The 10,961-nt window shown below is 42.0% G+C and overlaps 1 protein-coding gene across 2 annotated transcripts in view; it reads left to right on the top strand.

Annotated features, from left to right (window-relative positions):
* Nucleotides 1-10,961, top strand: part of LOC101588202 (ubiquitin carboxyl-terminal hydrolase 45) — a 55,577-nt gene that overhangs the window by 6,176 nt on the left and 38,440 nt on the right. For both annotated transcript variants that reach the window (XR_002819054.1, XM_023706171.1), the window contains exons 3-5: nt 764-936; nt 1,410-1,513; nt 5,500-5,600. Coding sequence is in view for 1 of the 2 variants with exons in the window: in XM_023706171.1 (XP_023561939.1) it covers nt 764-936; nt 1,410-1,513; nt 5,500-5,600 (378 nt within the window). In the remaining variant the exon portion in view is untranslated. The remainder of the gene's footprint in view (nt 1-763; nt 937-1,409; nt 1,514-5,499; nt 5,601-10,961) is intronic.

The raw sequence follows: 10,961 nt of genomic DNA on the forward strand, positions 1-10,961 counted from the left end.
TATTATTTATTTTTTACTTTTTATTTTTTGGCAGAGCCGGGGATTAAACTCAGGCACTTGCGCTTGCCAGGGAAGCACTTATTCTACTAAACCATCTCCCCGGCCCCTAAACTACTTAATTTTTTTTTCTGAACTGGGGATTGAACTCAGGCCCTATGCATTTGCCAGGGAAGTGCTTAGTCCACTGAGCCATCTTCCCGGCCCCAAGCTATTTAATTTTGAGCTAATTTTACATTTACAGAAAGGTATGTATTTTACATTTACATTTTACATTTACACAAAGAAATGTATACAAAGACGCCCCATCCTTCTTTCACATAACCTTCTCACATGTTCACATCTGACTTTGCTATATTACAGAATCAGAACCAAACGGCACAGTCGTTAGCATGTTCAGAGTTTACCAGATCTACATGCATGTGTGTTTTTGTGTGTGTCAGGTTGACTATACCATCGCCACCCTACATATTACCTGTTTATTTCCATATCTATCCCCTATATGTGTCCTTTAGTAACCATTGATCTGGTCTTTAGCTCTGGATGACATTATTTAATGAGTTTTTTTTTTTTTTTTTTTTTGGTGGGGGGACCAGGGATTGAACTCAGGCCCTTGCACTTGCCAGGGAAGGATTTGATGAGTTTTTATATATGAGTGAATTCACGAAACATGTATCCTTTTGAATTACTTTGTTTTTGAGCATTTTGACACACTTGTGCTTACTAATGGTTTAGCAGGGAAGTGTTCATATTTTTTTTCATTCAGTAGGTTTAGCTTGCCAACATGTAAGTCATGCCATCAGTGTGAATCATGTGAAGAAAGCAATAGCTGAGAATCTGTGGTCAGTTTGTTCGGAATGTTTAAAGGAAAGAAGATTGTATGATGGACAACCAGTACTTCCTTCAGACATTTGGTTGTGCCTTAAGTGTGGTTTTCAGGTAAGAAAAGCGTTACCTATGTATCACGTGTGTGTGTGTGTGTGTGTGTGTGTGTGGTACCAAGGATCGAACTTGGGACCTTGCGCTTGCCAGGCAGGCGCTTATGCCGCTGAGCTATATTCCTTGCCCCTAAGTTCACTTTAGATTGTTTTAGGTAAATGCTGTATATCAAAAAGTAAGTTAGTCTCTTTGTAGAAATTAATAGGAATCTATATTGCTTTGTGAAACTGTTTTCTCTTGCTTGAAATGAAAAATGATGTTTTCAGTATAGTCAAGTCCAACTTAAATTTTTTTTTTTTTTTTTTTTTGAGGGACGAATAGTGGGTCCATGTTTGGCATGTGTTGCCAGTTATGATTTTTTTTCCATAATTTTATTGAGAAATAAATAGCAATGAGACAGTTTCAAATCAAATTGGTAGGACACAACCTAAATTTTATTGATTTGAAAAATATTTACTCTTGTTCATCTCTAGGGTTGTGGTAAGAACTCAGAAAACCAGCATTCATTGAAGCATTTCAAGAGTTCCAGAACCGAATCTCATTGTATTGTAATTAATCTGAGCACATGGATTATTTGGTAAGTTAAATTTTGTTAGTACTGTTGTCCACCAAAAACAGAACAAAAACACCATGCCTTTTTTTTTTTTTTTGAACTTTACAAGATAAAAGATGCTATATAAGTTTGTGAATTTTTAGTCTGAAAACAATCTATAGTATAGTTTAAGAAGATTAATGTTTCCCATGAATGTAAAGTTTGTCAGAAAAAAACCCTAGTTTTCCTTCTGCTTTCTTCTGACATTTTCTTTGTACTATAAAGAAAAATTCCATCTAGCTGGTTTTTCCTGATGTACTTGCTAATACAGAATTCCAGAATTCTATCAGAGGAAGATACTTTAAGCCATCATGTGGTTTGGTGGTTCCCTAGGGGGAACAGAAAGCCTATGCCTAAGTAGTTTGTAAAAACTTCCCACATAGCCAGATGTGGTGGCATACTGCTGTAATCCCAGCACTCCGGAGGCTGAGTCAGGAGGGCTGCTGTGAGTTCATGGCCAGCCTGGGCTATGTAGCAAGACACCGTAAAACACACAAATTCTCAGATGATTTTGGTACTTCACCTGTTTAAAAACCTACCTGAGTTCCATCATTTTAGGTGCAAAGAAACTAAATATTATTTGCTTTTTTTGGATTAAAAGTAAAAAGTAAAAATTCAAGCACTGAAGACAAGAGTGTGTACATGTGTGGTGCTGGGATCAAACACAGGGAAACTCTGTCAGTGAACTCTCGCCAGCCCTTTTTGTTTTTTTACTTTGAGGCAGGGTCTTCAGAGATGTTCAGGCTGGCTTCAGGCTTCCCATTCTCTTGCCTGAGGAGTAACTAGATTACAGGCAGGCGTCATCATACCCCGCTGAAACAAATTTTTGGTTCCTTAGATTCCTACCAGCATAGTACACTGTTTCCGTAACATGTTGTAGTGGATTGTTAACTGGTGGTCAGCTTGTTATACCCAGCTGAGTTAAACCAGTGTGGTGCTGGGTGTGGGAGGCCCACCTGAGGGTTGTTGTTACCAGCAGCATAAGAGGCAGAACTGGAGAAGCTGTGAGAAGCTGTTTGGTGATGCTGTTGGAAGCTGCTGGCTCTCTTGGGCTGTTCTGCTGGAGGACCATGGCATGCTGCCTTTCCCGGTGAACTTGGCTGTTGCTGTTGCTAGAGGAGCTCGGGACCTTTGTTGTTGCTGAGAGTGGCTGCGGTTCATTTTTGGGGAGCTCTGGTCTTGAGCATCGCTTTCTGGCTCTGGAGGGGAATATGCTGCACTGCTCAGCCTCATGGAGAAGCTAGTCGCATTGGCTTTCCGGATGGGAACTCAGCTTTCCTCATCACTGGAGGAGCTCGGGACCTCACTGTTGCTGAGGACGGCGGTGGTACTTTTCGGGGGAGCTCTGGTTCTTACCTTGAGCACTGCTTCCTCGCTCCAGTTCAGATCCCTCAGCTGGCTAGCACACAGCCTTCATCCCGCTGGCACACGCTTTCTAGCTTTTGCCACTGAACTTGGGCCTTCCCAGCGCAGATCTGTAAAGTGGGCCTGTATGAGACGTTGTCATGGGCTCTAGGCCTGCAATTGGACTTGTGAGAGGCATTGTTATGGGGTCTAGGTTTTCAGCTAGACTCATGCTGAATATTAGGAACCAGGCCCTCAGCTGGATTCTTTGGTCTTTAGTGTGTGGACAGATTTTCTGCACTCCTTGCATATGATTTTTTTTTTTTTTTTAAATGTATTTAGTACAGGGTCTATAGGGTCTCACTACACAGATTGGATTTATAGTGATCCTTCCTGTTTCTCAGCCTCCCAAGTGCTGGGATTATAGGTGTGTGCCACCATGTTCAGTGTCATTCTCCCTTTCAGTGCGTCCCGGGGGTGCGGCCAGCACAGCAGGCTGGGGATTGAACTCCTGGCCCACATATGATTCTTGGGTGATGCATTATAAAATAATAGTATATAATGTGTCCTGTATTGTGTTGTTCTCCTTGCAAAACCTCAAACCACGACACGTGTGTAAATATTATTTTGAACTATTTTCTCTGTGTTTTACAACAGTAATTTTCTAATTAGAATCTGTGAATCCATAAAGTTCCTTGAGTGGATTTTCAGGAGTCTTCAAGCTTTCTTTAAGACAAACATGCTTTATCTCTGTGTTCTATTTCCACCTTCTAAAATTCATACAAGGATATTTTGGATCATAGGAGACAGTATTACTTTATAATATGATGCAGTTGTAGGGGTCTGGTGTTTGCTGCACTTACGTTTTTGTTATTGGTGTGTGTGAGGAAAGAACGGAGAGAAATTAGTATGTAACTAATGCATTGGAGGCAGGAGAAAGATGATGGCAGGTTGATGCCATAGTGTAGTGGTGTGATAAGTGTTTTCCTGTAGTGGTCTCAGACTATGGGCTGCATCACAATTACTTGTTAAGACACAAGCTTCATCGTAGGTCTAAAGATTTCATGGTTCTGAGTGTGCCTGAAGGTTTGCACATCCAACAGGTTGCTGAGTGTTACCAGTGCTGCTAGTCTGTGGGTCAGGGTGAAAACCAGTGAAATAGAAAGGTTGGCAGGAAAACTAAGTGACACTTAGAAGAATAGGGTCATCTGAAGCGACTCTGTGCCATAATCTCTGTTGTAAGTCTTACTGTGTGAATGGTGATTTAATTTTCAGCACAAAGTCTTATCCAACATAATAAGATATAAAATAATAAATAATAAAAAGTTATATCTTTCCCATTTCTCTTCTGTCATTTAGTAATCAAAATGAAACCTTTGCAGTTATTTTATCCCTTTTTAAAACTTATTTTTTTTATGTATTTGGTACAGGGTATCACTATGCAACTTGGACTCATAATGATCCTCCTGTTTCAGCCTTCCCAGCACTGGGATTATAGGCGTGCACCACCCTGTCTGGTCTTGATGGCCAGCTCGGTGCACCTGGGGTCCGGTCTGGTGCAGTATGTCATACTGGGCTTGAATCCTGGTCTCTGTGCTTGCCTAAGCAGGTGCTTAGTCTGCTGAGCTATCTTGCCGGCCCTATTGTATCCCTTAAAAAAAAAAAATCTTATAGTTTTTTTAATCTTTTAACAAAAGTAGACAAGTGGTACATTGAGTTCCTCTGTACTCATTACCTGCCTTTGGGCAGTTATCAGCTCACAGCAAATCTTATTTTACCTAGGCCAGTGTCTGAGTACTGTTGATGTTTTACCTGTAATCCTTTGCTGTGATCAATTTTTTGTTTGCACTGTTGTCTAGGTAGTTTAGCAGCATCCCTAACCTCTACCCACTAGATGCCAGTAGCTGCCAAGAGATGACCAGAAATATCTCTAACCATTGGGAAAGTCCCCATGGGGACAAAATGGTTGAGAGTCACTGATACACCCATTCCTGCTTCTCCCATCCCACCGCAGTTACTTTGACACTCCGTCTCCCTCCCCTTATACTTCTGTCTCTGTGCTGTTTCTATCTGCAGTATATGAAATACGTCCACTTCTCTCCAGATTCTTGGTACTATACTGATCTCTCTTTCCATTCCTAATTCTCTCCAGTCTAGTTTATCATATTCAGGATGACGTTTTTTAACTATAAATTGTGCTGTCATTGTCTTGCTAAAATCTCCCTGGTATTTCATTATACATAAGGTAAACTTCAGAACTTCAGTTTGAACTATGAAGCTCTGTGTGACCTTGTCTCAGAAAACAACAGCAAAAAGTAAAGACAAGGGCCAGGGATTTGATCCCCCAGGCCTGCCTGCTGGCCCCATCCCCAGGGCACGCTGAGATGGCAATTGAGACTGGGCATGGTGGCGCACGCCTATAATCCCAGCTCTGGGGAAGCTGTAGACAGGTGGATCACTACGAGTCAGATCTACTAGTGAGACCCTGAACACCTCAGAAACCCTTCCCTCAAAATACAAAAATAAATGAATAAAGACAAAAGTGATCAAATGCCAAATTTATTTCCTCATATGTAAGGTTATTTAAGGTACTTTTGTAATATTTGATTTAAATTTATGTTTTTCAGGTGTTATGAGTGTGATGAAAAATTATCAACACATTGTAATAAGAAGGTTTTGGCCCAAATAGTTGACTTTCTTCAGAAACATGTTTCTAAAACACAAACAAGTAAGTGAAATAATTGGTAAAAGAATTTATGTTTACATGTATTTTTGTACTTCACATAAAGGATTCATAAATTCATGAAGATTCACTGTGTCATTGTGGTCTGTAATTTGAGTAAAGAGATTGTGATGGTGAAAGCCTTTTTGTTTGTTTGGTTTTTCCTTGTTTTGGGGGAGTGGAGCTTTGAGCCAGGGTCTCATTATTTAGTTTGGCTGGCTTTGAACTAGTGGTGATTCTCATGGCTCAGTTCCCAGGTACTGGAATCACAGATGAATGCCAGCATGCCTGGTTTGTTTGTTTCTTGAGAAAGTCTTGCCGTGTAGCTCAGTCTGGTTTTGAACTGCTTGTGTAGCCCAGGTTGGACTTGAACTTGCAGTGACCCTCCTGCTTCAGCTTCCCAGGTTCTGGGACTGCAGGTGTGCACCACCATGGCTGGCAGTGATGGCTGATCTTGTTAACTTGATTGGCTTGAGAGACGCCTAGGCCATTAGTGAAGCGCACTTCTGTGTTTGGGTGTGTTGTGGGGCATTACCTTGGTGTTTTACATTTCTTATTCTAAGACAAAGTACCTGACACCCATAGTAAAAGGAAGAGAGGTTTATTGTAGCTCCTAGTTTGTGGTGTGGTAGAGGGACATCGAAGGGGAGCAGCAGTCCAGCGGAGGGCAGATAGGCAGCAGTGGTCTCCCTTTGTGTGCCATCTAGGCTACATCAAACCCAGGTTGGGTCTTTCTGTTATCCATATGCAGAATTATACTAAACCAATCAGTGGACTAATTTAGTAATTGCTCCCCCATCCCAGCATTGTATTCTTAATCCCAGTGTCACACACCCTGGATCCTGCCACCTCCAAAAAGACTTTGGAGGGATATCTGGATACAGGCTTCACCCTCGGGGACCACGGCTGGCCTCTGGCACCTTCCCCTGCTGCTCTTCCGCTTTCCATTTCAGACTGCTGGGAACTAAGCAGCTTCCTCTTCATGATGTTTCTTCCTTGAATCCAGCTGACTACAGTCTGAAACTATGAGCCAAAAAACTTCTCTTCCTTTAAATTATCAGATATTTCCTCCCAGTAACAGAAAGGTGATACAGCTATTACATCATACATTCTTAGCTGGCGATCTCATCAGGTGGTCTTATGATGTGAGTAGGTAACCAGTATGAAAGCTGAAGTTATGAGTGACTAGATGAAGGGCTTTTGAGTCACCCAGTTCTGGAACCACATGGGGCTCCCCCACTTGCTGGCTGTGAGGACTCTCTGTTGTGAGGCTTAGGAATAATATTTTATAAACATGTAGAAAGAATGTCTGTAAAAACACACATGATGCCTGACACATATTCATGAAGTAGTCTTTATTATTATTTACTATACAGGTGCAGTGCAGTTCTGATGCCAGCTACCTGGACTTAGGCCCGACTTCGTGGTTAAAAAGCGCAGGCTGTGCACAAGTATACTCTGACTGCAGATGCCAGCCATTAGCTCAGGTTTCCAGGCCACCATATTCCTGACTAACCAGCCATAAATTTGGGGGTTCTTCAGATTTGATAATTCACTAAAGTAATTTGGAAAACTCAGGAAAGTGCTGTACTTACAGTTATGTTTTATTATAGCAAAAAGGAATGCAAATTGGGATCAAGTGAAAGAAGAGACACATATGGAAAGGTCTGAGAGGGTCCCAGAAATGGAGCTTCCATGTCCACTCTGCAGGGAGTGAGGAGATAACAACCTACCCCCAACACACACTGTGCAATGAGACAGGAAGCATCTCTCTCTTTTTTTTTTTTAATTTTAGGGAAGGGTCTATAGGGTGTTCAGAGTCTCACTAGTAGAATGGACTTGTGATCCTCCTGTTTACAACCTCCCAAGAGCTGGGATTACAGGTGTGTACCACCACGCCCAGTCTCAATTGGCTCAGCACGCCTGGGGGCGGGGCCAGCAGGGCAGGCCCAGGGATCGAACCCCTGATCCCTAGGGAGCATCATCAACTAGGGAATCTGGTACTGAGAGCTCGTACTGGGTTTTCATTGGGTAAGCATGACTGCTTGCATCACTGGCCTCTTCAGTTCAGGCTTTAGTGTCCCAGCTCCAGTCATGTGGTTTGTCCTCCGGGCCTGGCCAGTTCATCCTGACTCATCTTTAGCATAAATCGCCTAGGAAACCTGATGAGTCACTTTGTCAGCACGAATTATGGACTGCGACTCAAAGGGCTGACTGTGACTAACAGTGCCCCTGTTACTCTGGAAACCAGGAATTTAGAGACTACCAGCCAGGAAGCTGGAGCATAGGGCGGCCAGATCCTTGGTTGTATGAGTGCGATATATTGTGTATCATATACTTTGTTACTGTGTATTTTTTTTTTTTTTTTTATGTATTTAGGGCCAGGGAGATGGCTCAATAGAATAAGTGCATCCCTGGCAAGCACAAGGGCCTGAGTTCAATCCTCGGTTTAATTTTAAATAATTCAAATTTATTTTTATTAATTTTAAAAATAAATAAATTTTTAAAAAACTAAAAAAATTATTTAGTACAGGGGCTACAGGGTCTCACTATACAGATCGCCCTTGTAGTAATTCTGCTGTTTTCAACCTCCCAAGTGCTGGGATTACAGGTGGGCCACCATGCACAGTCTGTCTCTGTCTCAGCGTGCCCTGAGGGCGGGGCCAGCAAGGGCTTGCCTAAGCGGGTGCGTTAGTGTGCAGAACTATCTCGCCAGCCCCTGTACACTGTGATGTGATGATAGGAAAAGCATTTAGGGAACCAGTTCCTTTATCCAAAAATAAATGCCTCCCACATGCCAGATCTTACACTTGCTCAGTATTGAATGGTGAAAAAATTTTATCTTATTGCTGTGTTGAGGTTTAGAGCATAGTGAAGGAGGCAAAAAATAAGCAAATATATAAATTCTGGTAAGTGCTACAATGAAGAGATTGCAGTGATAGGTAATAATATTCCAGGATTCACCGTGGCTGAGAGAAGCCAGTATGACTGACGCATAGTTTTTTGGGAGAGAATAGAACGAGCTGAAGGTACAAGGTAGGTGTGCAAATCGTGAAGGATTGCTTAAGGAATTATGTGGTGGAAAATTTTCAGTTATAAAGTATACTGGAAGTTATTAAAATGTTTTAAGCAGGGAGTGTCATAGTCATTTTAGTTCCTGTTTTTTAAAAATAAAGAACTTGGGGGCCTGCCCCTGAGCTCAGTTCTTTAAGTGACTGCTTCAGCAAAGCAGTCAGGCTCAGGTTGCTGTGGTTCGATCCCCACAACTCAAGCCAGCCAAACCTGCCCTGAAGGCATTCGGAGCAAAAAAAAATAAGTAAAGAACTGATTACTATATGGAGAGAGAGGGCAGGGGTTAAGGGCGGACAGTGAAATTGGGGGAATCGCTGGGCAGGTCATAGGAGGTTATGATGGCAGGGCAGGTGAGTAAGTGGAGGAAGCTCTGGTGAAGGTGGGTGGGAAAGTGGGAGGAATGAGGTACAATCCTCAGGACTTTGCGCCACAGGTGAGAGGGTGTGAAAGGATATGTAAATTTATTTATTTATTTATTGGCAGAACTGGGATTGAACTCAGGCCCTTGCACTTGCCAGGGAAGCACTTATTCTACTGAGCTGTCTCCCTGGCCCCATTTTTTTTTTTTTTAATCTTTATTTATATGTGTGGTACAGGGTCTCACTATGCAGCTCAGACTTGTAATGTTCATCCTGTTTCAGCCTCCCCAGGGCTGGGATTACAGGTGTGCACAATCATGCTGAGTCTCTGTGGCCAGCACAGGGTGCCTGTGGCAGGGCTAGCACAGCCTGTGGTACTGGGATCGAACCTGGACCCTTGCGCTTACCGGGCCAGCGCTTAGACCCCTGACCTATCTCACCTCCCCTGGATATGTTAAGCTTGAAGCAGAATTGAACTTCTGAAAGAGTGGCATCAAAAACTGAAAAATCATGTAAAAATATAGTTGGCCAAAACAAACAAACATAGTTACCAGTTGTATTTTCTGTAGAGCAGTACCCAGTTATCCTTCTTAGCTGTCTCTCTAAAGAGATAATAGTGAAGAAATTGGAAGAGCTAGAGGAGGAAAACCCAGGCTTGTGGACAACAAAAAAGATGATTAATTTTATCACTCATTCATTTACTTATACAGCGTACATTTGTTGAGCTGTTTTGGGAATGCCAGTCGTAGCTTGAATTCTCTAATAAAGAGCCAGATAGGGCTTTGCTGGATAGTTCAGTTGTTTAAAGCAACTGAACTATCAGTGAATGTAGTTAGGTGCTTAGGACTATGGTTTGATTCCCAGCTCCAGAAGCTGAGCTAGAAATGCCCTTAAGGCAGCCTGAAAGTAGCCAAAAAACAACCACCACCAACAAAAACCTTCTCAAAAATTTTTGGGGCCTCTCCATTCGCTCAGTTGTTTAAATGCCTGCTTAAGCAAAGGCAGTCAGGCTCATGAAACTGTGGTTCGATCCTCATGCCTTCCCAGGCATGATCCTCATGCCTTCCCAGACCTGCCCTTAAGGCATCCTGAGCCAGTCCCCCCCCCAAAAAAAAAAAAAATCCTTCTGAACTTTTGGACGGGATATCATGTCTGCATCTAGTACTATGCGTAACCACTACAAAGACAACATTATGCAATATATTAATTATTGAAACTGTCCTACTAATCAGTTTTGAAACTGTATCATTGCTATTTGTTTCTCAAAAAATTAATAAAAGTTTTCATCTTAAAAAAAAAAAGAGCCAGATAAATATTGGTTCTCTGTTATGTTTGTACCTTTCATGTCTGAGGCAAGTCTTAATTGTTCCCTGAAAATGCTATCTCTTTGTCTTTTGAAAGGGGTACATACAAAGAAGATACACAAGCATATAGTATGATACCAAGGATGATAAAAATGCAATTGTAGAATTTATTTTCTTTGAGTTTCATTCTTTAGAGAGTTTCTGAGATTAAGGACAGAATTAGTCTGATTTATGCTCAGTTTTACAGAAAGGGTGCAAAGAGATAAGGAATCTGGTGTTCAGATTTAACACTCAGAGCTGGGGATGGTTCTGCACACCTGTAATCTCAGTAGTCAGGAGGCTGCGGCAGGAGGTTCACTGAATTCTCCATCTATCTGGGCTACATGGTGAGTTCAAACTGATCCTGAACTATATAGTGAGACCCTGTGTCCAAAAACCCAAAATCAAAACAAAAAAAAATCTAGTGTACCAAATTTAATATTCAATCATTAGCTCTGTGACCTTAGGCAGATTCCAGTTATGGGAGACTGATTTTTAACTCGGTACCTTCTTGTCCTTCCTGTGGCTCTATGAGTAGAGGGTGGTGGGTTCCTCTCCTTAGCAGCCCTAAGATCTGAAAGAAGTTGTAAGAT

This window comes from Octodon degus, unplaced genomic scaffold, assembly GCF_000260255.1.
Source record: "Octodon degus isolate 3935 unplaced genomic scaffold, OctDeg1.0 scaffold00244, whole genome shotgun sequence".
Taxonomy (NCBI): Eukaryota; Metazoa; Chordata; class Mammalia; order Rodentia; family Octodontidae; genus Octodon; species Octodon degus.